The 27,553-nt window shown below is 47.7% G+C and overlaps 1 protein-coding gene across 9 annotated transcripts in view; it reads left to right on the forward strand.

Annotated features, from left to right (window-relative positions):
• Positions 1-27,553, forward strand: part of C5_1H8orf88 (chromosome 5_1 C8orf88 homolog) — a 579,684-nt gene that overhangs the window by 368,430 nt on the left and 183,701 nt on the right. For all 9 annotated transcript variants that reach the window (XM_085604097.1, XM_085604093.1, XM_085604088.1 and 6 more), the window contains one exon: positions 11,016-11,102. In XM_085604097.1, coding sequence (XP_085460223.1) covers positions 11,016-11,102 — 87 coding nt within the window. The remainder of the gene's footprint in view (positions 1-11,015; positions 11,103-27,553) is intronic.

A 27,553-nucleotide genomic window follows, 5' to 3' on the forward strand; every position in this document is an offset into this window, starting at 1 on the left:
ACTAAGACTGTATGACTTTACGAACATAGGAATCCAGAGTCAGAACATTGACTCTCATCGCCCACCTGCTCAATATAAAGGCTGCCTTGGCCATCAAGGTTTTATCCGAAGTATCAAGTTAACTTGAAGTGCTACCTCGTTAGACCATGTTCAAAGACCAAAGCTCTTTCAATTCTCTAGAGGTAAAGGAATTACAACTTTTGACTTATCTGGTATCTGGGAAGGACACTGCACGTTCTAGTCTGGTTTTATGATCCTCCTTGATTACCAATCGGTACCTGTAGAGTAGGAAAACCCTGAAACATTTCTGAACCAGTACATTTCAGACGTAACTTTCCACACTCATTGGGGACATTTCTCTCCTGCAAGAGAGGATTCTCCATACAATTCCAGATATCCAGGCAAATGTGTCAGATTGTAGAGGAATGTCTACCAGTATCTGGCCAATATCAGATTGAGACGCACATTCTCCAGGATCGGTTATTTTGACAGTATACGATATGTCAACCTCTAGGGATGTGGCAAGCAATATACATTGATTAGTGAGCTTTCTTTTGGAACCATAATGAGGTTCCTTTGGCCAGTCCGCGTGAAACCTTACAAAAATAATTTGATTCTTTCTTTATCTTAAAACCATCCTCCCTTTCTACTTGAAAAGATAAGGAAAGCATACCAATGGATTTGTTTTGCATTTACGATTGTGCTGCTTCTGTGCCTTTCTTATCCTTGTGTTACAGTTCTTTCTAGATTTCCCGTGGTTTTTTTAAACCAGAGAGGAGGAAGATTTTAAGCCAGTCCTAAAAGTTTGATTGTTCCGCACAATATTATTATGTCCGCTATTGATGCAGTAGACCTTAGCCCTGGTAGATAGTACCCCATCATTTACATCGGTCTTTCCTCCTGGTTCTGTTTTATCAGACTGACACCAGCTTGCCAGAAAAACGTTGTATGCTTTTTTTAAATTCTTTTTTATTGATTTATAATACAACAATACAGGTCATGATGGTGGCTATATATGCAACACTTGATTGCACACAATACCAGTTCCATTCCGCCCAAAGAGCCTCCCTCCGAGGCAAGTATATTTATGTATGCCCAGAATTTTGTCTTTTGCCCATCGCCATTTCAGTAGTCGGGGAACTACATAGCTCTCCTCGGTAAGTGTTCCATTTTCCCAATTTTTTATCCCATTTTTTAGGACACCCTCCGTTTTTGAACACTTCTTTTTCTGCAATCATACATTTGTCCATTTATCTGGCCCATTCCCTTGACGACGGCCCTTTTGCAGCTCCCCATCGCATTGCTATGCATCGTTTTGACCAGTGTGTAAACTAGGGTGGTCCATTGTTGTTCTGTTGTGGTGAGATTCGTTGCGTCCCATATATTGAGGATGCCCAATTTTGGTGCTAAATGAATACCTTTTCCATTTGCCATATGTAGGTGCCGTGTGGCTTTCCCCCAGAGGCTATGTCAGAGCATTCTAACAAGGTATGATAGAAAGTTGCCTCTTCCGCGCAGCGTCTGAGGCAAAGTGAGTTTGTTCTGCGCCCGATTTTGTGTTATGTGATGCTGGTTAAATAAGTTCTAAGTAAAATCTTAAGTTGTGTAAGGTGAAAATTTAGTGGGAATGCCGCTTCGCGTGGGGACATTATTGCAGTTTGCCAGTCCTCGTCCTCAAGTGGCCCCAAATCAGCCTGTCAATGTTCTCGGAGATGCTGGAGTGGATCTGGTAGGTTATTAATCAGCTTCTTACATGTCAATGATATGGCTTTTATCCAGAGGGGGTTCCGATAACACTCTATCTTCCAAGGGGGACGTTTCCGATATCTCCCCTGATGAGGGAATTACGGCAGTCAGGGTGTGGCGGATTTGTAGATATCGGAACATTTCTTTCTGGTCTAGTTCATATTCTTTCTGTAGTAACGAAAATTCTAGAATTTCCCCCTTTTTTCCACAGGTCACCCATAGTAGATATACCGATGGTGTGCCCCCCCCCCCCCCCCCCCCCCCTCCCATCTGTCAAACCCCTGTTGGTTGCCTACCATTCCGAGCCTCTGGGTAAACCATAACGCCGTAGCTAGGGTCAATTTGCCCTGACAGCCAAGTTTTTTATTGGCCTGGCGCCGGACGTCGACGGTTAGGGCAGAAGGGCCTAAGTATTGTTTTTTCTATGCTTTTGAGTATAGAGCCCCGATGTGTCCTGCTCTTCCCATCTGGTATCTGTCCAGTTGATAAGCAGATTCCGAATGGGGACGGTACACCCAGTGATTGATAACCACTTGCTGTGATGCCCAATAGTAGAGGCGCATATCAGGGAGTGTGATTCCCCCGTCGTACCAGCTCCTGGTTAATTTATGCATGGCAATAGGGGTGTCCTTCCATCCCATAGCAGAGTTCTGATTTCACTGTGTATGTTTTGAAAGTAGGACTTGAAAACTTTAAATGGGCAGTTCTAAAGAATGTACAAGAAGGGGGGAGTGCCAACATTTTGAAGAGGGACGCTCGGCCGAGCTGAGAAAGGGGCAATGTCCTCCAATGTTTTATATCATTTCGCACTCTATGTAAGGGGGCCTCAAGTTTGTGACTATAGAAAAGAGCTGGGTCAGGGGTTATAAAAATAACTTGCACCTTGAGCTCACAGCCCCGCAGGTGTTTGGGATTCAGTCCCTGGACGACATAAGATTATCGACTTGGATCAAATAATGGCTTAGCCGGAATATTTGCCAACATTTGTAAAGATGTTGAGAATTACGTGTAGTGACTTTGTCGGAGATGCTAGATAAAGCAGGATATCATCGGCATAAAGGGAAATCCTGTCCTCCAGTCCCTCCGTCCACTTCAATCCTCTAAGTAAGCTGTCTCCCCTGATCCATGCCACCAGAGGCTCAAGCATCAGCGCGAAGATCAGAGGCGACGGGGGGCATCCCTGTTTGGTACCCCCCCTCCTCAAGAAGGAGAAGAGAGGTAGGAAGAAGGAAAGATCGAGGCCGGAGTCGTCGACTTCGCATTCTTCGAAGTCGAAGAAACACCATAAGAAAAGGAAACATTCCTCTCGGCGCCGGTCTTCGAAGTGCAAGGCGTTGAGATCGACTTCGCCTCAACGTCGAAGTAAGGATGTGTCTCCTTCTCCAACTCCTAGGAAGTCTCCAGAGAGATCACCTTCGCCAAAGCAGACTCCGGCGCGGTCCCTGGCGCAGTCACCGGCGCCAGTGGAGTCCTCTGCCTCTGAGGTCGAGCAAGAACAGGAAAGGGAGCCTTCTCCAGAGCCGGCTGATCCTGTGGCTCCTGTCGAGGACCTTTCGGCTCCGGTTCCAGGTACTCCTCAGCGGATCATTCCCTTATCCGCAGTTCCCGACTCTGGGTGCGGATTCGAAGCATTTTCTAAATGCTATGTATGGGATTATTCATCGGGCTGCCTTCCCATCCGGCGCACCTTCTGGTCCCGTGGGTCCTATGGCGTACACTTTGGGAGTGCCGCAGATTTATGCTCAGAGGCCCCGTTTATGCCCTTTCTGCCGATGGCGCCTTCGTGGCAGTTTCCGGCGCCGTCTGGGGATCCATCTCGGCTTTGATTGGATCGACCTTCTTCAGAGCCTTCCTCGACGCGGTTGCCGACTCCCTCGGCTCCGCGTCCGGCGCCGTCGACTCCGACACCTCCGGCTCCACGTTCGGTTCCACCGACTCCACGTACGGCGCTGCCGGCGCCGGTTCCTCGGATCCGCTCAAGGAGAGAGGCCCAGAGAGTCTTGGAAGAGGAGCGTTATAGGAAGTAAGTGGAAGAAGGTGAGGTGGATACATCTTCTGACGAATTTGAAGGGATTCAAGAGGCTAGTGGTCTTGATACAACTCCGTAGTGGGAGCATTCTTCTACTAGATCCTCTCCACCGCAGGAGCTGGCTCCTTATCATCTGGTAATAAAGAAGGCTGCAGAGTTGCTGGACTTGCAGTTGCCCTCTGCTGAGTATAAACCTAACCTACTGACGGAGGTACTACATTCGCCTACCTCAACCAGTGAACCCTTGTTACCTTTTAATGAGGCGATCTTGGAGCCAGTTATGGACGTCTGGCGTAAGCCACTCTCTTCGCCGGCAGTCTCCAGACAGGTGGCAAGGAGATATAGGGTGGCTCCTGGGGATCCAGGTTTTCTATCTTCCCATCCTTCTCCAGAAAGTCTTGTGGTACAGGCTTCATGCTCGAAGCATGCTTCAGGCGCATTTCCTCAGACTCCTGCGGATAGGGAGTCTAAAAAGGCTGATCAAGGAGCATGGCGCTTAAATCCACTAATGCCACCTGTTTACTAGGGCGCTATGTTCATGCTCTTATGGACTCAATGAAATCTTTGGCCCCTAAGTTGCCAGAAGGGGATAAGGCGTCTTTTATGGAAGTGGTCACTGATACTCAGGCTGCTGCAAGGCAGGTGATTCAGTCGGGACTGGATACGACTGATTCCGTGGAAAGGATAATGGGGTCGTCGATAGCCACTAGGAGGCAAGCGTGGCTTCGTTCCTCTGGCTTTTCTACAGATGTTCAGGCCACTTTGGTGGATTTGCCCTTTGACGGACAAAAACTCTTTTGCGAGAAGGCGGATTCCGCCTTGCAAAGATTTAAAGAGAGCAGGGTGACGGCGAAATCTTTAGGTTTGCAGGCTCCTGCTAAAGGATTTGGTTTTAAAAAATTCAGAGGCTTTGGCAGATCTTCATTTCGCTCTTTCCGGCAGCCTCAGCAACAGCAGCAGCAGAATCCCCTCTATAGGTCGTATAGAGGAAGACAAAGAGGACTGAGGGGTTCTGGCCGCAACCCATCTTCATCTTCTGCCTCCTCTGCTCCCAATGAAGCATCAGGGAAGCAGCCCTAGATCCCCCATCCTGGATCATGTAAGACCTGTGGGGGGTCGGGTGTCCCACTTTCTGCGAGGTTGGAAATCTGTTACAACCGACTTTTGGGTTTTGAACCTCGTGGAGACTGGATACGCCCTTCCCTTTCGGGAGTTTCCTCCCCCTTACCCTCCTTGCCAGGGTTACTGCTCGGAAGACCATCTGCTTCTTCTGCAGAAGGAGGTGCTAGCTTTGCTTCAAAAAGGTGCGATAGAGGTGGTTCCGGAGCAGGAAAGGGGTCAGGGATGCTACTCCCGGTATTTCCTGATTCCCAAGAAGGACGGCAGATTGCGTCCGATTCTGGACCTCAGAGTCTTGAATTTTTACCTGAAACAGGAGAAATTCAAGATGCTGACCCTTGCTCAGGTTCTTCAAGCATTGCAGCAAGGAGACTGGATGGTGTCGCTCGACTTGCAGGACGCGTACTTCCATGTCCCAATCCTGAAGTCGCACAGGAAGTATCTCCGTTTTACGGTTGGGTCGCAACATTACCAGTTTGCGGTCCTCCCGTTTGGTCTTACTACCGCACCTCGAGTCTTCACGAAGGTGATGGCAGTGGTGGCTGCTCATCTCGGGAGGTTGGGGATTCCTGTTTTCCCCTACCTGGACGACTGGCTTCTGAAGACAGAGTCCCCAGAGATGCTGCAGAATCATCTGCAGGTAACATCTCAGCTGTTATTCGACTTGGGTTTTTCGATCAATGTACCCAAATCTCACCTGGTGCCCTCTCAACGCAACTTGTTCATAGGGGCGGAACTGGACACTACTGTGTGTCGAGCATTTCCTCCTCCTCAAAGAATTCTCGACAGTCAGGAAATGGTCCCTTTATTCCGCAATGGAGCGGTTGTTCCAGTTCTGAAGGTCCTTCGCCTGCTCGGTCTGTTCGCCTCCTGCATTCTGTTGGTCAACCATGCACGCTGGCACATGAGGGCGCTCCAGTGGTGCCTCTGCAGGCAGTGGTATCAGCACAACGGAGATCTCAGGGAGTCGATCAGCATCTCCAGAGAAGCTGCAGTGGATCTATCTTGGTGGAGCGCAATCTGTCTCAAGGAAAGCCCTTCCATCTACCTCTATCGGTGGCCACAGTGATAACGGATGCCTCCACCCTGGGGTCGGGCGCTCATCTGGGGGTTCTGGAGATCAAGGGTCTTTGGTCTCCAGAGGAAAGGTTGCTTCACATCAACCTTCTGGAATTTCGGGCGATTCATTTGGCACTCAAGGCGTTCCTCCCTTCCCTTCGCGGTCAGTCTGTTCAAGTCCTGACGAACAACACTACCGCGATGTGGTATGTCAACAAGCAGGGAGGAGTGGGGCCGCATTGTCTCTTCAGAGAGGCCCTGCGTCTATGGTCCTGGCCTCAGGGCCATCAGATTTGTCTGATGGCAAATCATCTGGCTGGGGTGCTGAACGTAAGTGCGGACAGTCTCAGTCGGCAGTTCTCCGCCGACCACGAGTGGAGGCTCCATCCGGAGGTGGTTCGTTACGTCTTTCGGACGTGGGGAACCCCTCGGGTGGACCTGTTCGCCACCCGCGAGAACGTGCACTGCCCGTCAGTCTGCAGTCTCCAGTTTCCGATGCAGGGGGCGTTGGGGAACGCGTTTCAGTTGATTTGGGGCTCACAACTCTTTTACGCGTTTCCTCCCATACCCTTGATTCCCGGGTTCTGAGGAAGATTCGCCAAGACCGGGCCCAAGTTATTTTGGTCGCCCCCGGATTGGCCAAGAAGGGTGTGGTATACAGATCTTCTCCACCTCTCCTCGTGCCCTCCGCTCCGTCTCCCTCTGAGGGCAGACCTCCTCTCGCAGTCGGAGGGGCAGGTTCTACACCCCCACCTCCAGAGCTTACACCTTCATGCCTGGAGATTGAACGGGGCAACCTGAATTCCTTCTCTCTCCCGCCAGATGTGGTGGATGTTATTTTATCGGCCAGGCGACACTCCACCAAGTCCATTTACTCATATAGGTGGTCTAAGTTTGTTAAATGGTGTGGAGAGAGATCCATTGACCCTTTAAAAGCCCATCTTTCTGATGTGCTTCAGTTTGCTCTTTCCTTGGCTCAGCAGGGCTGTGCTGTGGCCACGGTCAAGGGCTATCTATCGGCCTTATCGGCTTTTCTATGTCTTCCTGATCAACCGTCATTATTTAAATCTCCGATTGTACTAAGGTTTATAAAAGGCCTTACAAACAAGTTTCCTCCTACTCCTTTTGTAATGCCACAGTGGGACCTTAATCTTGTCTTAACTTTTCTGATGGGGTTCCCGTTTGAGCCTCTTCATAGTTGTCCTCTGAGGCTGTTGTCCTTTAAGACGGTCTTTCTTGTAGCCATAACCTCGGCAAGGAGGGTGAGTGAGCTTCAAGCTCTTAGTTCTAAACCCCCTTTTTTAACATTACATGCTGAAAGGATGGTTCTTAGGACCAGGGCTGCTTTCTTGCCTAAAGTAGTTACTCCATTTCATTTCGGGCAGTCTATTACTCTCCCTGTTTTTTATCCACCTCCTCATCCTTCCAAAGAGGAGGAAAGGCTTCACCGTCTGGACCCAAAAAGAGCTGTCAGCTTTTACTTGGATAGAACGAAGGACTTTCGTCTGGACGATCAGCTCTTCGTGGGTTATGTTGGACATTCTAAAGAAAGAGCGGTGCACAAGCGCACTTTATCGAGATGGATCATCCTTGGCATCAAGATCTGCTATGCCCTAGCTGGTAAGGTTCCTCCTGAGGGTATTAGGGCTCATTCAACTAGAGCTAAATCATCTACATCTGCTTTGGCCAGGGGTGTTCCTGTGGCAGATATTTGTAAAGCCGCGACTTGGGCCTCCCTCCATACTTTCGCAAAGCATTATTGCTTGGACTCTGAGATGAGGAGGGAGGGCCACTTCGCGCGCTCTGTCTTGCAAGACTTTTTGGTATAGGAAGGTGGACACCCTCCTCCGGGAGTGGGGACTGCTGTGGGAATCGATTCACAAGGTGAGGAATCCACTGGCAGATGTATCCATCAGAAGAACAAGTTACTTACCTTCGGTAACGCTTTTTCTGGTGGATACAGTATCTGCCTGTGGATTCCTCACTGGCCCACCCGCCTCCCCGGTGTCCACCTTTGTATGCCTTAAAAGATGTGTTGTTTGAGATGCTGTTCTGCTTTCTGTGCATTGGTAGGAAATGCTTGTTTTATTTAGCTTTCCTTTTGTATATGTTCTTTTTATATTTGATTGTATATTGTATACTGTGTATACTTTGAATCTGTCGTTGGTCCACCTGTGCGCCTCAGAGGCACGGAAAAAATGGGTGGAACTGACGTCATCACGTCGACGTGGCTCTCTTATGGCTCCGGTGACGTCATACGGAGTCGCGAGCGGAGTCGATGCATTATGACATCGTCCAAGTCGGCGTAGAGAGCTGGGGAAAAAAGTTCAGTGGAATGCTGGCGCAGGGGATATTCACAAGGTGAGGAATCCACAGGCAGATACTGTATCCACCAGAAAAAGCGTTACCGAAGGTAAGTAACTTGTTCTTCAGTTTATCTCCAAGTCCATTTACATTCCATTTGAGAATTATTAGGGATATTTCAATGAGGTTTGCAGCATTTGTGTATTAGAGTGCGATATATGTTCGACGAGGCTTATGTTTTGCGGCTTCCCCCCGACAAGGAGGGTTTCACCAGCTGCCTCAGATGGAGATGGCCAGTGTACCCCTGGGTTGATTCTCGAAGAGGTTGTATGTATTTGTGCTGTGTGTGTTTCACTGGCGTATTTCAGTAAATCCTGAGATAGTTGTGAAATGACCTGTTTGAAATTAAGCAAAACCCCCCTACCCTTAACATACCCCCCTCCCTGCCAGTGGATTTCAAACTATCCACATCCCCAACCAGGCCGAGTGCCTGTCGCCCCCTCCCCCCCAACAATAAATGGTATCCGTGGTTCAGCAACGCCACTCTCCCGCCCTTCCCTGTGTGGTTCCAATCAGTGATAAAAGTATGTTGCAGATCAGTCCCCAAATACGAGACCCACCTGTCATGCAGTGGCGTGTATACTCCCACCCTGTGCACAGTCAATTTGGAAGGGAACCTGAGTACAAATCGGGTAAAATGCTCCAGTGCATCAATTTAGGACTCACTGGTATTCCGACCCTCCTCGACTCTACCGTGTAGGATCTCTTCCGTGGCCACTCGATCACCATTGTCCGTCTAGCACCCGGGACCTGGGTCAGCTGCTGCATGCGTAGCCATATGTAGCTGCTGCATGACCCGTTTCTTTGCTTGCTTCATGGGGTGGTCTGGTTCGATTCCATTTTGGCCCAGAATGTCTATCTTTGCTGGAGTTTCCCACTTGGTGCCATCCAGCCAGCCAGTCCCACGCTTCTTCTGGCGTTGAAGATAACCAGTTTTTACCATTGGCTTCAAAGCGCTGTGAATATCATGGCATATTTGATGTCTAGGTCTCTTAACGCTTTTTTAACTTCCAGGAAACTGCGTCTTTGTTTTTGGACATCTATGGTAAAGTCTGGGCGAAAAAGAGATTGTACTATTTTCGAGTTTGATTCGTGGAGCACAGCATGCTGTCTGCAGGATAGCGCTCCGGTCTCAGAAGTTAAAGACTCTGGCGACTATTGTGGAGGGGTCCCTGGTTAAGGTCGCCCTCCGGGGAAACGGTGTACCTGCTCAATTGAAAAACAGTGTGAAAGGCCCTTTGGCTGCAGTTGTTTAGAGATGAGCTCCTTGATGAAGAGTTCCATTGCTGGGCCCTCCACGCATTCCGGCACCCCCAGGATGCCCACGTTATTGCGTCACGCTCGACTCTCGTAATCATCTGGTTCTGCCTCTAGCTTGTCTTGTTTTTCAGTCAGCTGTTGCACCTGGTTCTTGAGTTGGGCAGTGTTGGTTGAGAGCGTCTTAGTGGTGTCCTCAACTTCCTTGACTCTTGCTTCCATTTTTCTGAGCTCCGCCCGCACACGGGAGATTTCGATGTTGAATGTATCGAGTCGTGACTCAAGGGAGGAGCACACGCCACTGATGGAGGCCATAATGTCTTGTAATGTTAGCTCAAAACGTTGTATACACTGGCTTTTCTCTTTTTAGTGCCCTACAGATTGAGTTCCTTGAAATGAAGAAGATTCAGTACCTGTAAGAAAGGCAAGCACATGCCTCCAGTGGGAAAGGATGTACTCTACCCTCAGCGATGATTGCTAGCTTCCAAATAGTTTTGATCAATATCGCCTTATTTGCAGGCATGCCAATTTACTGGGGCATTTTTATACCAACTCCCTACTTTACAGAACATAACCATATGGGTGCTAGATTTTGGTTTGAACGTATGTACTGTTCGAGTCAGGAAAGTTTCTTCATGCGTTTCTACTGCTAGCTCCAGGCTTCACTCAATCCTGCTCATTTTGATGGGCTTCATCCTACCGTAAAAAAAAAAAACTGAAAAGAATAAAGTCTCAAAACACAGAAGCAACAAATGCATCTAGTCCAACTACTTTCATGCAATAAAAAATGATGCCCAAATGAGATGTTGAGACCTATAGAAATACTTAAAATGTGCGTACAAATAGTAGGTGCAGTGCAGTTTCTGCCTAGGTCTCGATTGCAGCAAGGAGACAAAATATGCATAATGCTCCTACAAGGTACATAACACTACATTCCCATCTTTAAAGCGCAAAGAAATCCTTTAAATTTAAGTGCCAGTGACCATATTAACCACAGCAAAATACTTAGCTCGTGTCTGAATTTAGTTCCCTGTAATTTATGCTAATTCATGGCATTGGTAGAGGAATAATAACCGTATTTCTCAATTCGTTCACAGACTGATTGCTTGTAAGAGCACTTTAACAGTGAGCCATTCCAAATATTTGATTATTGCAAAGCGATGGTCTTGTAGTTAGAAATTCTAGGTACAACCAATTATAGTATTTACTTAGGCTGCTAGTAGTTAAATTCACAAATGTTCGTAATTGAAGGGGAAGACAGAGAAGTGAAACTACACACTTTATGCATCATACTTTTTTGTTATTTATTTCGTAATTGAAGTTGTTAAAGTGCTATGTTAATTACATTCTTTCTAAAGTGTTGCTCATCTTTCCTGCTTTTACTGCTTCATGCTTTTTCAATTTTTGTGTTTAACTGTAGAATGCTTTTTAAAATTTACAGATTTAACAGTTGCAGCATCACATACCAACACCCTGGTTGCTGCCAATATATGGTCTGGCGAGAACACTCATTCAGAAAACTCGAATGGTAAGGAGAAAGGCACTTTAACTTCCTAGCTCATGATGAAAATCACATCACACAAAGTTCTCTCTACCCGGGTTTTGTCTAGAGCCAGTCTTAATGCAACCAATATTTACATGCACTGCAGTGTTTCCATGGAGGCTTTTTTGAGCCACATGTGGTGTTTCTCATTGTTCACAAGTTTACTGATGCATGTAGCATATGGTTTTACTTGCATGTTAGGCTTTCTTATAGATAGCATTGGATAATATTCAATAATGACTTGTGTATCCTAGTGCCGTTTCAAAATGTGCTAGTGTTACAATATTCTGATAGCCTTCTAGCTGCAGATTTCTCACCTTTAGAATATTCTCCAGAAATTTGACTGCATCCGGAAACTTTCCAGTAGTACCTTTGTGCACCAGAAGATGGTGCCATGCAACTCCATTCTGACGCCATTCCGGAAATGATGAGCAGGGCCTGTATTGTCTCCACTCCCTCAAGCTGACCTCTGATACGGCTGCGGAGCTCTCTTAATCTCTCTGAGCCAATACCTCCAAATATCTCTTCAGTGTGCAAGGAATATCACCACCAGAGATGACAACTGTCGGGACTGCCACAAATGAATGTCTGTGATGGATTCCCATCTGGTGTTTCTATGGGGCCTGTCGTCAATGGATGATTCCAAGGCCTGTGGCCACTGTACGTTGATGAACCCGAAGGACATTAGAGAACACGAGGCAGAATATTTAAGTCTCCAAGCATAAGAACACTTGCCTGGGGCTGTTCCAAATCACACTCTTCATCCAAGGTTCGATCCGTGTCCTGTTCCTGGAGTTGACAGAGCAGCGCCAGAGGCCGGTCTTTGTTGCGCTTTAAGTCTTCAGGTAAGCGTAATAAACACAAGAAATTCGAAGCAGGATTCTGCCCTTTGCAACACTCCCATTCACCTTTGGAGGTCAGGTGTTCCAGTGTTCCCTCTACCTCGATGACTGACTGTTGATGGCGGGCTCCCCCCAGCCAGAAGTCGGCAACCTCCAGACTACGGTAAATCTCCTGCCACTTTTGGGGTTCACTATCAACGTGCCAAAGTCACATCTGATTCCTTCACAGATGCTCCATTTTACCTGAGTCTTTCTGGACACGGTTTGGTTTCGGGCCTTTCCCCAGGAAAGAGTCCGGGACATTCCGGCTATGATCTTGATCTTTCAGCCTCGATCCTGGATTTCGGTAAGGTCAACTGTGGCTGCTGGACTGATGTGCACCTGCATCCTGTTGGGTGAGCATGCCAGGTGGCATATGTTGGCTCTGAAGTTGGATCTGAAGTCTAAGTGGACCCAACATCTGGTGGACCTTACAGATATTGGAGGAGACTACAAAAGATTTGCAGTGGTGGTTACTGGACTGCAGTTTGGTCAGTGACGTACCCCTCTTCCTTCCCCACCCAGAGCTGACAGTAGTATCCAATGCATTGCTTCTGGGTTTGGGTGGCCATTTGGGAAAAGTGCAGATCAGAGGTGGTCTCTAGCAGAGTCCAGGTTCCACATCAACCTTCTAGGGCTGAGCGCCACCCACTTGGCATTGAAAGTCTTCCTGCCATCCATCAAAGGAAGCAAAAGACACACAATTAATGGACGGAATGCAGAACAAATCAAAACATTCACCCCCAGTCAAGAGATCTGGGTTAAATCCATCATTCTTTTGCTCAGACGTGGGTCCCGTGCTCACTTCTCCACTGGAGTCAAGCTATCCTGGCTGAAGAGGGGTGAAACCCCGAAACCGGTCCTAGGATGCTTGATTCCGGTCCAGGGAAGACATGGCTTGGCAGTTCGGGCTGGACTGTTCCCATGAGGCACAGGGTCAAGACTGATTTGCATATGGCCATGTCTGAACTGGGGTGGCGTGGTGAGCAAAATAACGATGGATTAAACCCAGATCTGTGACTGGGGGTGAATGTTTTGCCAATGTGCAACATTCCGTCCATCATCTTGTGTGTTTTGCTATCCATCAAAGGAAGGCTGAAACAGGTGCTCACAAACCACACCACCACTATGTGGTACTGCTAAAAACAAGTCAGGATGGGGTCAAAGACTCTGTGTCAGGAAGCCCTGCACCTCTCAAAATTCCTGGATCCCCAAGGAACTTTCCTTGTGGTGAACTACCTGGCAGGATCATTGAGCGCGCTGGGAGAAGCTCAGCCATTGGTGCATAGCAGATTGCGAGTGGCAATTGTACCCAGACGTGGCGCAAGGTCACTTCTGCGAATGGGGAAAACCTTTGCTCAATCTTTCGCCACTTCCGAGAACGAACAGTGTGAGCAGTTCTGCATGTTTTAGTTTCCACTGTCTCTCTCACTGGAGACACTTTCCACCTCTGCCAGTTTCACCCCGGCCCTGAATTCTCAAGAAGATCTAGACCGACCGGGCCTAAGTAATTTTAGAGGTCCGGCTTGGGCACAGAGAGTGTGGTATCCAGAACTCCTGAGCTTTTGATTGTATGTTCTCCGATCAGGCTGGCCCTCCAGGAGGAATTACTGTTGCAGCAAAAATACAGGGTTCTGCACCCAAGCCTTCACAATCTTCACCTTCATTACTGGAGTTTGAGCAGCGACAGCTGAACGCCTTTGAACTTCCTTCTGAGGTTTTTGATGTTCTCTTAGTAGCCAGTCGTTCTTGGATGAAAACTGTACATATCTGTCGTTGAAAGAAATTTGTTGTTTGGTGCAGCACACGCCAGCTTGGCCCCCTTCAAGCTAAGTTATCTGACATTTTGTTATTTGTGGTGTTTCTTGCCGGCAAGGCTTTGCTGTAGGTGCAGTTAAAGGTTATCTTTGGTCCTCCTTATGGTTGCCAAATCAGCCCTCTTTGTCGACAGATGTGATGCAATTTTTTTTAAAGGACTTCAACACGTCTTGCCCCTCCTTTCTCCCATTGTGATGCCCAAATGGGACCTTAATCTGGTCCCTAATTACTTGATGTGCACTACATTTAAGCTGCTTCACTGCTGCCCCTTTCAACATCTCACTTTCAAGACTGTGTTCCTCATTGCCATCACATCGGCACGGCATGCAGGTGAGCTTCAGGCTCTTTGTGTTAACCCCTCTAAGACTACCACCATCTTCCCAGACAAACTGGTTCTGCATACTAGAGCATTCTTTCTGCCTAAAGTTGTGATGCCATTGTATGGTGGTCGGACCATCACCTTACTGGCGTTCTCTGCTCCTGCTCACCCCTCTAAGGAGGAGGAAAACTCCATCGCTTGGACCCCCGGAGAGCACTGAGCTTCTACATAGATCGTTCCAAAAAACACTGGAAGGACGATCAGCTCTTTGTAAGGTTCGCTGGAGTGAATAAAGGCAACGATAAGCAGAAGAGGAACTCTCCCGTTGGATTGTGCTCTACATCAAGATGTGCTACACATTGGCTAAAAAGCAGCCCCCAGAATAAGTGCACGCTCATTCTACCAGGGACAAACCTGCTTCCACTTTGTTAGCAAGCTATGTACTTTTTCAGGACATATGCCAGGCAGCTATGTGGGCATCCCTCCATCTGTTCACGAAGCACTACTGTCTGGACAGACCGGTTCGCATTCACAGGTTTTGCTATGTAATCTATTCAAAAGGTGAACAATCTGTAGCTAAAAGTCTCTATCAGAAGAACAAATTACTTTCCTTCAGTAGCAATCTTTCTGGTAGAAACTTGTATCTATCCCCAGATTCCTTACTGAACCTCCTCGTTCTGTATTTGGGTTCTATCCATTAATAAGATCCCATGTTCAGGAATCCGGTTACAGCAAGAGCTAGTCCTCTGACCTGGTCAGTGTGACTGCTCTCCCCCGCGCAGCTCCACCAGTAAGTGCTGCCCGTGGAGCCCCCGTATTTTCTGTCTTGCTGAGTGTTCGAGGACCTCCTCCACCCGCATACTCCTGGCTGCGCCTCATCCCTGGTGGTTCAGTGGGAGAGCACTCTGCTCTTCTGCTGTTCCGCTCTTTTCTGTCCCCTCTTTTGTCATCTTTGCTCCCTCTCTTCTCTTTTTGCTCTCCCTTTTCTCTTTTGCCCCCTTTCTCTTTCGCTCTGTTTTCCTATTTCTTGCTATCTTTTACCCATGTTCCCCACTGCTGCTGCCCCCGCGGCCCCTCCCCCTCTCCAGAGTGTCCTTCCCGCTCCCTCCTCCGAACTGATCACCCTCCCACGATCCGTACTTAATGGCGGCCGCTGCGCGGCTAGTATCGCTAGTCCACTGACCTGGTCAGTGTGACTGCTCTCCCCCGCGCAGCTCCACCAGTAAGTGCTGCCCTCGGAGCCCCTGAGCTCTCTGTGTTGCTGAGTGTTCGAGGCCCTCCTCCACCCGCAGGCTCCAGCCTGTGTCTCATCTCTGGTGGTCCAGTGGGAGTGTACTCTGCTCTTCTGCTGTTGCGCTTTTTTCTGTGCCCTCTTTTCTCATCTTTGCTCCCTCTTTTCTATCTTTGCCCTCCATTTTCTCTTTTGGACCCTCTTTTACTCCTTTTTATGTCAAGCATCAGCGCTTATGCGCTCTCTGTAATACCTGCTGTCATAAATAAAACCACTCTATTCCCACCTTCTGCTTACCGTTGGCTCATTTCAGCGTCAGTCTTCTTTGCAGCCTCCTGTTTCGTTCTGGCAGCCGATATCTCACTTCCTTTTAGCCTTCCTTTCAGCTGAGGGGCACTGGTAAAGTGTGGTCTGCATATGCATGCCTTCTTTATCTCCTGTTTGGGAGAACTTTCTTTTTTATTGATTCATCCGTCGTCGCTACTTGTTTCCTTTTGCTTTATCTTACCTTTTAACTTAGAGTCTGCAAATTGAAGGTATGTTGTTTGCTTCCTGCCTCAATGACCTATTCACAGCTGAAGCTACACAGGAGGCTACTCAGAAAAGTAGCATTTGCAATGCAGTAGGTCTCGCATCAGTTAAAATGTGAGCTATTGGCATCGCAGATGCTAAGGCTTTTTTTCGTTTCAAATTATTCCAGCAGTAGCATAATAAGCAAAGAAATTCCTTTAATGAATGGAAGGGTGCAGTACCACAGGCTGTTACTAGGTGTCCCTAGAATTTCCCAGGGACACCTAGTAATTGCCTGTGATCCTGCACTCTTTCCTTTATGAAAGAAATGTATGTGCTTATTAAGCTACTGCTGGCATAATTTGAAAGTGAGAAAATCTATTAGCATCTGCAACGCCTGTAGCTCACATTTAGATTCATGCGAGACCTATTGCATTGCAAATGGTTGCATTTCACAGCGTCAAAGGTTTTTGAATGTTTCTGTACCTTGTGTATTCTTAATCAGGCTTCAGATAGACATTTTCTAGATGGAACGCCATCAGGGCCGGACTGGCCATAGCGGGCACCGGGCGTTTCCCCGGTAGGCCGCTAGGGTGGGGGCCGGTTTTAGGCCGCTGGGAGGCTATTTTTGTTACCGGGGGTCGGCAATCGCGGCCCCCGGTAACAAAATCGGCCGAAACCGGCCCTCGCAAACTGCTCGGCTGCTCTCCCCCTCACCCCAGAGGGGGGGGCGGCGGGGGGGGGGGGGCGGCTGAGCAGTTTGCCAGGGCCGGTTTCTGTTCCCAGTCCGGCCCTGAACGCCATCACCTTTCACCCGGACTGGGACACCTGGTGGGTGATGGGTCTGCATCTCATGTAGAATGCCCCCGTAACCATCGGACGAAGCCCAGGACTCAATGTAGGCCCGGGACAAACTCTGCCCGGGGGTGGGAAGCCCACCCTCCCCAAATCAGGGTCAGCGATAGTAAACCACGAGGGGGTTTAAGAAGGGGGCAAAAGGCCACCCTATGCACATACTCCCCCTCGCCGAAGAAATGAAACATGAATGCCATCAGGACACCACACAGGAAGAAGAGAGCGGCGGGTATCCAGGAAGATGATGCCCGCTACCTGGATTGCTGTGCAGATGGACGAGCAATGAGGATTAACTGGGGCACAGGCCCAAATGGACCAGTGGCAAGGCCTAGACGGGCAGTGCCGACGGCAGGCCTCGTAGCGGAGCCCTGGGACAGCACCGGTCATGGTGGGAGGGCACATCGAGATCGCGGGCTGGGGTACACAGAGTTGCTGCCCGGGAGGATCGGTCAAGAGGCCTGGCACCGAACTACACGGGAGATCGGTGCGGGCGGCTATGCCCCCGAGCGTCGGATGGAAGAGATGAGCACGGGGGGGGGGGCGGGGCTGGGGGAGTCCAGCCGTGCAGACAGCAGTGAAGAAGAGTGCTGTTACGGCAGACCACGAGGGAAATTCTGCATGGGCCAACTGCTTTCTTACCCAACACAGAGTGCTGGAAAGCAGCGAGACATGTATCTTAAGTCGCAGGGAAGTCACCACAGTTGAGGAGAGGGTGATACATGTACCGGCACTACATTCTAAAAAGGAAGCAGCCAGCCAGTCATCGAAGGGGTGGAACTCTCCGTGATTAGCGAGGGTCGGGCCTTGTTCAGTACGAACGGTGCAGTGCAACCAGCGGTGCCCCCAAAAGTATTTGGATACAAGTGAGGACGTTAATGAGGTGTGGAGTGGGCAACAGGTACGGCACTGATAGGCAGAGCTCACGCAAACAATTGGGTGTTACAGCAGCTTCATTATTGGGCAACGTGGCCAGTCGCTGCTCTCAGGCGCGGCGCGGTGCAAGAGCTGCACAGACGACAGCGGGGGGAGGTGAGAAGTGGTGCGGGTCTGAGCGTCGCTGATATCACCCTTCACAGAGCGTTTGTGCACACTGGTGGCGCGGAGACGCCAGTGCTTTACAACACAGTCTCCATAACAAAATGTATTACATTTGTAAAACTGTAATAAAGGCCCACATAGGCATTACGGTATAGAACATAACGCATCCACGTAGGGCGATGGACCCGGCGACCACCCTGCCGGGTTACAGCCACTCACGAGAGCGAGGCAGGAGGAAGGCGACTTATCTGCAAGTCGGGTGGCGGAGACTGTAGTCTGTAAACATGCACTAAATCCTTTCATAAGCGCATCTCAGAAGGCGTGATGATTACCAAGAGGCTGGATGTCACCCTTCAGAGAGCGTTTGGGCACACTGGTGGTTTGGAGGCGTGAGTGCTTTATAACAGTCTCCAAAATGAAACGAGGGCTACAGGAGACCTGTGGTCCAATGGGCAAATGCAATACAGGGCTGAAAGATGGTGATCTCCACACTAACATGGAACGTAAAGAGCCTGACCTCCCCAGTGAAACGCCATAGCCTATGGAAGCATATAACAGATGGGAGACATGATGTAGTGGCCCTCCAGGAAACTCACCAGAAGCGGTCAGAAGATCATAGATTGCGACATAGAGCTTATCCCTGAGGTACACTTTATCCGCAGATTCGAAACACAATGGGGTGGCGCTGTTTTTCCACACGTCGCTGAACATTCAACCCCTGGGCTGTAAAGGACAAAGAGGGCTGGATACTCATGGTGTAGGGCCACCGTAGGGGTCGCTTATGCATCTTTGCCACGCTTTACACTCCTACCACTGACCAAGCTTCCTTTTTGCAGATATTCATTGATATGTTGGGGAGATTCGCAGGCGGAGACTTTAATTTGACTTGGGACCCTGGTGTAGACAGCACTCATCCAACCTGACAGAATACGAGCAGTTTCTCTAAAGCACTTGAGGCAATGATTTTAGTAGACAGCTGCCGATCCCTACACCCTAATGGTAGGGATTACACTTTGTTCTCCCATTTGCACTGCAGCTACTCATGCATAGACTACATCTTTGAGCAACACCCTAGTCCAGGCGCTTTGAGACGCAACCATATACCCCATCAAATTGTCCGACCATGCTCCCGTGGAAACAATCATAGATTGGGAAGCCCCCCGACCCCCATCCAGATATCATCATTGCTTCTTCCCTGGATCACTAATAAGAGACCGCCTGATGTGCAATGACTTGCGAAAGACAATTTGGCAATACCTTCAGCTCAATAAACCAGATGACACTTCCCCTGCGAACACTTAGGACACCTTTAAGGCGGTGCTCAGAGGACAATGTCTAGCCCTGAACTCAGCCTTGAATAAACAGAGGACCGCAGAAAGGCAAGCACTAGAGATGGAGCTAAAAGCGGCAGAAGCAGCCCACAAAGGAAATCAAACCCTAGCACAACAACAGAAAGTAACAGCACTGAGGGGGAAGCTAAACGCTATTTATAGTAATCGGGTGGAACTTACTCTTTTACATTTTCAACTAACGGGATACGACCAGGCTAATAAAGTAGGCCACAATACACAAACCTATATTAGGAAAGATCCCTAGTTAGGCAAGGGGCCGAGAGGAACTCTGTAATGGAGTACACCCTCCCGTGGGTAAACACTAAATCACTATGAGTACTCCCACGATGGACCAGTCAGCAATGAGGCCAGCCAATGGAGAACAGGGGAGAAGAGGGGCGGGTTCAAGCCCCTCTACTCCCAAGTCATTATCTCTCGCGAGCGAGCCTGCGCAAGCGCAGCCTTTGCTAGCCGAGACCTAAAAAGGGGGGAGAAGTTCCCTATACTAACATGCAGTAAGGGCAGATAGCTGCTCCTTATTAAAATGTGTCGTTCCGTAAATGAATTCACTCCATCCCAATATAGGAGAGGATAAACATCTTGTGGGACCGCTACATATGGGGTAGCCCTGTAGTCACACTGCCACCAAGGGTCCTGCCCCGTGTAGACACCTATTTGGTACTGGTTCCCACAGCTTGGAATCCGGAACCAGTACCAAATAGGTGTCTACACGGGGCAGGACCCTTGGTGGCAGTGTGACTACAGGGCTACCCCATATGTAGCGGTCCCACAAGATGTTTATCCTCTCCTAAATTGGGATGGAGTGAATTCATTTACGGAACGACACATTTTAATAAGGAGCAGCTATCTGCCCTTACTGTATAGGGAACTTCTCCCCCCCTTTTTTCCTATCTTACAGGGGGTACAAGCCCTGATGAATGTCCGTGCACCCTTTATGGGGTATTAGGGACAGAAACATGTTGGCAATAGGGTCCTAGGACCATAATACCCCTAGAAACCCTCTTTTCTATTTTTTAACATCAGTGCCAAACCCAAGAATAAAGGGAAACTGGGGTTTGACGCCAATTTTTAATCTTTAAACCCCCTGGCCAAAAATCATCTCATTAAGTGCTCCCTGAAATATTGGTCGAGCCCACCCTGACCTTTAGGCGTCGGGGTGTCCCGATGATGAAGCATGACACCACTAGGGTGTGTGAGGGAATATAATAACAAAAGGACTTGCTTCCTTCCCCACGCCTAGGTGGTGTTATTCACTTCAAATAGGGCATACCATCATCTGAGTTAGCAGCAGAGTCTTCATTGCTGACTGGTCCATCGTGGGAGTACTCATAGTGATTTAGTAATAAAGTAGGCCCCCATTTGACGAGGCAATTGAGGATTAAGAGGAAGAAGGAATATTCTGGAGAAATTAGAAACGAAAAGGGAAAGAGCTCCAAAGCTGATGCCAAAAATGCGCACATTTTTGGATGCTTCCATGAAACCTTATACAAGGCAGAGGAGGAGAGGGAGCAGACCCAAATAGACTACTTAGAGGCAGTTACTCTCCCCCAGGTAACCAAGGCACAGAATGATTGACTAGGTAGCCCGATCTCTGAGGAGGAAGTTTGAGCAGCGATCAGAACACTGTAACATCATAATGCCCCCGGACCGGACGAGCTGACAGCCCAATTCTATAAAACATTTCGATCTGAGCTCAACCCTTATTTGGTCACTCTCTTTAACCACATGGCAAGTACAGCGGAAATTACCATGCCTATGAGTGAAGCAATCATCTCCGTAGTTGGCTACTAGGTTGAATGATTTGCTTCCGAACTTGATCCATCCAAGCGGGGTTTATCAGAGGGCGCCAAACACACGACAACATACGACAAGTCATTCATCTAGTAGAGAAATGATCTAAGAAATCGCTCCTAGCAATCCTAGTAGCACTTGACACCGAAGAAGCCTTTGATTTCACACCTTAAGGCAATTTGGCTTCTGTGAACGATTCATTACAATGATCAAGGCTAACTATGCGGCTCCACGAGCCAGAGTGCTAATCAGTGGGGTGAGCTTGAGTGTCTTTGAGTTGAGACAGGGGACCAGACAAGGATGCCCCCTGATACGCTCTGCGGCGGAGATAAAGGGGGTTCACTTTGGCACCACCGAACATAAGATCTCCTTATTTGCAGATGACATCTGGATGTCCTTGACCTCTTCCAGAACCTCACTAGTTGCCCTGTTGGGGGAATTACATAGATTTGAATGTGCAGCGGGATCCTTATCAACCTAACAAAATCATTTGTGCTCAACCTGACCCTGCCTCCGGTAGAGAGGGATACCTTAGAGAGGACTACCCCCTTTCAATGAGCCAAAAAGGATATAACTTACCTGGGAAGAAAGATCACTCCTTGTCTGGCTGGATTTTATAGGGCCACACTACCCCCAACTAATACACTAACTGAAATCAGATTTCAAACCGTGGGCCCCACTATATTTGTCCTGTATTGGATGTATCCAGGTAGTCAAAATGATGGTGTTAGTCAAGTTGTTATATATATTCCAAGGCCTTCCTATTGAACTGAAAAACTGATTCTTCTCAACGGTGCGCTCTCTAGTGATCCGTTTCATATGGCAGGGTCGGAAAGCACGCTTACCGCTTAAAGTATTGCGTCTGGCCTAATCAGCTGGTGACCTTGCGCTACCGGACTTTTATCTATACTATAAGGCCGCTTAATTGTGGGTAATTACAGAATGGGCCGCAAGGGAATCAGATAAATACTGGCTACACATAGACAGGGAGGTGACAGGGAAATACATTTGCGACCTGATCTGGAAACCAAAGAGAGATTGCCCAGAGAATGTTTATTTGAGCAGCCCGACACGGACCACATTGAAGGTATTGGATGATGTAAATAGACAGCAGGGATGGATGGCTTTCCCCTCCCATTTTACTCCCATACACTTCAACTCTGCATTCCCCTCAGCGTTTTGAATAGGACCATTCGAGGCATGGCGGTTGGGAGACTGCTTGACGGTGGCGGACATCTTTCGCAATGGAGACATTTAAACCTTTGATCACTCCTAGGTGGAGCTCTTCCGCTACACACAACTTAAACACTGGGTACTCTTGCCGACAATGAGGGAGGCAGCCACGAGAGCGCTGACCTCACTGGAACAATTCGCAAAAGGAGGGGGGGGGGTCAAAGGGCCATATCTCTAGCCCCACCTATTGAACTCACTGCGTACTCCTAGACCACAGCATATAAAACACTGGGAGCAGACCTTAAAAGAGCCAATCCCGGACACTGCCTGGTCTAGACTGTGGAAAGATATTACACAATGCAACCACTCATGACATTGAGGGAAGCACATTACAAACTTTTGTACGACTGGTACTTATACCCTGCCAGACTAAGGAGAATCTTTCCTAACACCTCAGACGGGGTTGCGTAATGTTGGGTGACTTTTGGTGAGACTGCCTGACAAGCTGCCCCTTGCTCAAATCAATACTATACTGGGATACCCGATTCGGGAAGAACCGGGTTTTGGGTTATTAGGGTTGCGACACGAAACACTAAAGTATCAAACGACTGGAGATAAATCAGTGATTTGGCTATGCCTGGGGGCAGCGAAAATGGCAGCAGCTGCCTGGAAGAGCAAGGTGGCACCTTCCCTGACACAATGGCACGCAGATTGTGGCAGGCAGTCTGGATGGAATGTATGGCTGATATCGCCACAGACACCTACAAGAATATCGAATATTCGTGGGTTTCATTGGTAAGCTCTCTTACAGAGGGTCTGCCCCTATGTGCTTGCCCCACCCGTACAAGAGCTTTGCACCTTTTTCAAATTTAAATTGAGGTCATACCTTGAATAGTCACTGAGGCTGGGAAAACACTCTGGCCCAACACCTCACCCACTCCTAAACAGAGAGAAGAGAGAGAGCAGCCAGCACTTTAATATTTTTCTTTGATGGTAACCGTGTATCACAGTATGATTTGGGGTTTTTGTTTCCCTTGCTTGTGTATTGTTTAGGGCGAGGGGGTGGGAAGGAGGGTAATTTGGGATGGTTTGAATAAGTGATATGCAGAACGAATGTCAATGCAAAGCACAGCCCATATGTTATATAAACTGTGTTCCTTATTAGCTCTGTACATTGCTAAGAGGCTGCTTCATTGACGCCTATGGAAGAAATGCAAACTTGGAAAGCAATGAAAACAGTTATGACACAAAAAAACATCAGTCACAATTTTTTTTACTTCTTTTAAAAATAAGATGAGGAGAAATTGTGGCCTGTGTACGTCTCAGCATTGAAACAATGTAAATAAAACACTGCGCCTTTAAGGTCTTTCTGACATCCAGTGTCCCGTCATGCCCTGTAGGTAGCAGTTTATTAAGTTATTTTATCGGGCTCCTGCTTACAGGATCCTGGTGTAGAATTCTGCTTTAAAAAAAAAAATCCCTCACAATTTTCATCCAAAGCTATTTTAAAGCTAGTTTACTCAACTTCCTTTAGGTAATTGTCTGACAGACAAATTCAGCTTTTTTTGAGAACTGCCCTGAGTGTGGCAGGAAAATGGCAAAAAGAGATCTGCATAGGATCTGTATTATAGGTTTGCCAGACTCTCATAACCCCGAAACATGTGCCAACTGCAAGACCCCCTCTAGGTACATTTCGAGGGAGAGAGAAAAAAATGTGCTTCCATGACTAAGTAGACCATCGCAGACTGAAAGATTCCCTGACTGGTGAGACTTTTGAAGAGCGAGGAGAACCTGTTCCCTCTACCAGTGCCCCTAAGTCATGCTTTGAGGACTCCTGCAGAGGGAGATCCAAAAAGAGAACATCTGGAGGAAGACATCACTCTTTCTCAACGTCTAGGACATTGATGTTGAGAAAATGTACTGCACCTACTTGCTCGCCTTCAAGGTCTGGGTTGACGTCGAACACCTATGGGGTTTGACACCATATAGTGTTGAGGACTTCAACGTTGAGACATCATTCATCTTCCTTAAATAGGACGGCGGAATGGCATGCAAGCAGGAAAGCTCACAGGCTTCCATCAGAATCTGACCCTGAATATTCAAGAGCTTATTTGCCATCAAGACCAGCATCTCCAGTCCCCATACCAGATTCGCCAATACCTCCTCAGCCTCCAGCAGGATCAGCTCCTCTACCTCTGATTCCTCCTCCACACCCAGCCGTGCCAGCAATATCTCTGCCACAGCCCATGACTCTGTCTCAGCCTCCACTATACCTTCTCCGCAGCCCTCTCGCTCGCACTCACATCAGACCTCGCACCTATAAGGTCACGCTCACGATCTAGATGTCCCCTCTGACTTCGCCACTCCAGTCGATCACACTTACAATAGAGAAGAATTTCTTCCTCCAGATCGGGATCTACACGGTTCCATCATACAACTGCGTCTTCTGGTCTGTATTCTACTTTGACAGATTCTCCGCCTCCAAGAATATCTCCTATAAAAGACAAAAATACTTTCCTGAGGTTCTTATCAAAGGAGTAAATAAACTAAATATTTATTTGCTATCAACAACAACTTCCACATTGGTAATCTTTGAGACGCTCCACCAAAGGACCGCCTCTAGACCTCTACTTCCACTGTTACCCAGTTTGTTGGAACAGGCTATGGAACTGTTTCGGACAGCAGCTTCTGTAAAGGCTCCCCTGTCCCACCTTCAGAAGAAATGCAAGCCTCCTAATTAATCTAATTCTTTCCTATCTGCGGACCCTTTTCAAAATTCAGTTATGCTCTCTGCGGCCCCTAAGTTGTATGCTACAGCGCCTTCATCCACTGTTCCTATTGACATGGAGAGTAAACAGTTGGACTCTGTGGGAAGAATGGTATGTGGAACTTCCACTGTCACAATGAAAGCGACCAGCACGTCCGCAGTTCTGGGGCGTTAAGACAGATCTCTTTGGGATTCTGTCCAACAATTCATAGAGGATCTTCAAAGAGACTGATGTCAAGATTTTCAAGAAATTATCAACAAAGGCATGATGGTTTCTATTGAAATTAGCAATGCTGCAGCTGATACTTCTACTCTCGCAGTGCACGGATATTTTCATGACCTAGCTTTCTATCACCCTTCATAGCTTCGACTTACAGGATTAGAGCAAGAAGCACAGCACCGTATCCTAAATCTTACTTTTTCAGGGAATATTTTATTTGGATCACCTGCGTATGATAAGATAGTTTGCATGAAGACGGAACTGGACACCCTTAAGACTATTGGGCTGGAGAAAAGGAAGGATTATAGATGTTCCTATAGACCTTATGACCATCCGGTACTATCATGATAGGGTTAAAACCCCTTATTGGCTTCAGTGGCAACAGCACCATCAGCAACTGCATTGACCCCAACAAAACAGACGTCAGTCGAGGGGCAGAGGAGGTCAGCAAACATGTGCCCAAATTAGCAAACCAACCACCTCTGGAAAACAATGAGTCATATCTTACCTCTCTTCCGTTATCCACTCCAGAAGGTGTAAGCATAACATCTCTCCTGCAAGAGAAGCAAAGGATAACCACCGATAAATGGGTTCTGAATATTGTAGATCATGGATACTGTCTCAGATTCATGTGTCCACCACCATTAATTTCACAGAAGAAACATTCCCTTTACCAACATGAACAACTACAACAAAAGTATCCTTACTCTTGCAGAATCATCACCTCAACTGAAGAGATGATATATGTATTGTACTTGTAGTGCCACTTGTTAGGCGTTTGCAGCAATGAGGTTCTAGATTTTGAAATCCTAAAACTGGGGCAGGTCAAATACTAAGAACTTCAAGCTGGCAGCCTCAGTGAAAATCCCATGCTCCTCTAAGACAGACTAGACATCTGCAACACAACGAAGCCCAGAGTTTGAGAGGATGTGTACTTTCAGTCGAGTTCCTGAGCTGAAGTAAGAGATGGCAGATCTGAAGTTGTGCTATGTCGTGCATTGTGGAATATTTTCCTGGTTTAATTGAGGTGAAAACAAAACAACAAGTACCAGAATGCAAACTGTAAAACTATTTTGTAGAAATTAGATATCCTTGTCACATTTGCCCATGAGGGCTTTGAGATAACAGTTAAACTGGGAAACGACCTTTACAACGCAGTCATTACATCGCAACATCCTTTACATCGCATGTCACTACAACGCATGTCACTACAACGCATGCCATTACAACGCATACCATTACAACGCATACCATTACAACGCATAGTTTTTACCCCTACACTATCCAACACTTACCCTACTGTTGCACTCACTGGAATGGGAATAGTAATTTTAACCCCTACACTATCCAACACTTACCCTACTGTTGCACTTTCTGGAGTGGAAACAGTAATTTTTACCCCTACACAATCCAACACTTACCCTACTGTTGCACTCACTGGAGTGGGAATAGTAATTTTTACCCCTACACTATCCAGCACTTACCCTACAGTTACCCCCCCAAATAATGCGATGTAATGGTATGCGTTGTAATGGTATGCGTTGTAATGGCATACGTTGTAAAAACATGTGTTGTAATGGATGTTGCGATGTAAAATCTGCATTGTAAAGGCATGCGTTGTAACGTCATACATTCGTTAAACTTAAAGGTATTAGTGTATTGCATGATACTGCTGATATGGTAATGGTCTGGTGGGCTGTTTGGTAACTGTGGAATTAGGAATATATATTTTTTTAATCCTGGCCTCCCCATTTAGCCAAATTGTGTATTCTTGGGTAATCACCTTTTGAACCTGTTCCCTCTCTTTCACCAATAATTTGTAAAGAATTTTAAATCTGTTAGTTACTGGTTAAAGAACAATGGACTGGAGATTACCTCTGGCGAGTGTGGCAGGCAGTGCCTTTTCCCATGGTCTGTTCACCAAAATGTAATACAGTACAAATGAATTGCCTTTGGAACAAGCAGTACTACATAACAATCTCAGGTCTCTAGCTTTACTAAACTGTTAGGGATTTAAAAATTATACTCTCCCTCTCTTCCCTTATATGAGAATACGCGCACCTTGAAGGAGGCTTACTGGAAAAAATAAACATCAAAGGCATATTCCCAGCATATGCCCCCTGCATAGTTTGCATATTCGATGCAGGTGGCCACTCAGAAACTGCAACATCTCACCAAATACAGGACCCCTGGTCACCCAAAAAGAAAGAGCCACATTTTTAAAAAATAAACTTCTTAATTGCACACCTCCTCTACAAATCACTTAGATCACTGGCAGCAGAAGAAGCTGACCTGGGACCTCTGCTGTGGCAAAGGAGGTGTGAGGGGGGGGGGGGGGGCAGAGAACAAAACTCCCCCTCCCCCCATTCCCCAACCCTAAACTCCCATTTCTCACTTCTCTGTAATGTAGAATAGGTTGAGGGTTTAAACTAGCATTGTAAAACATCTTTGAGGCTCTAGTCACCCTCTGGATATTGTTTT

Source organism: Triturus cristatus, chromosome 5_1, assembly GCF_964204655.1.
Source record: "Triturus cristatus chromosome 5_1, aTriCri1.1, whole genome shotgun sequence".
In the NCBI taxonomy this organism is placed as follows: domain Eukaryota; kingdom Metazoa; phylum Chordata; class Amphibia; order Caudata; family Salamandridae; genus Triturus; species Triturus cristatus.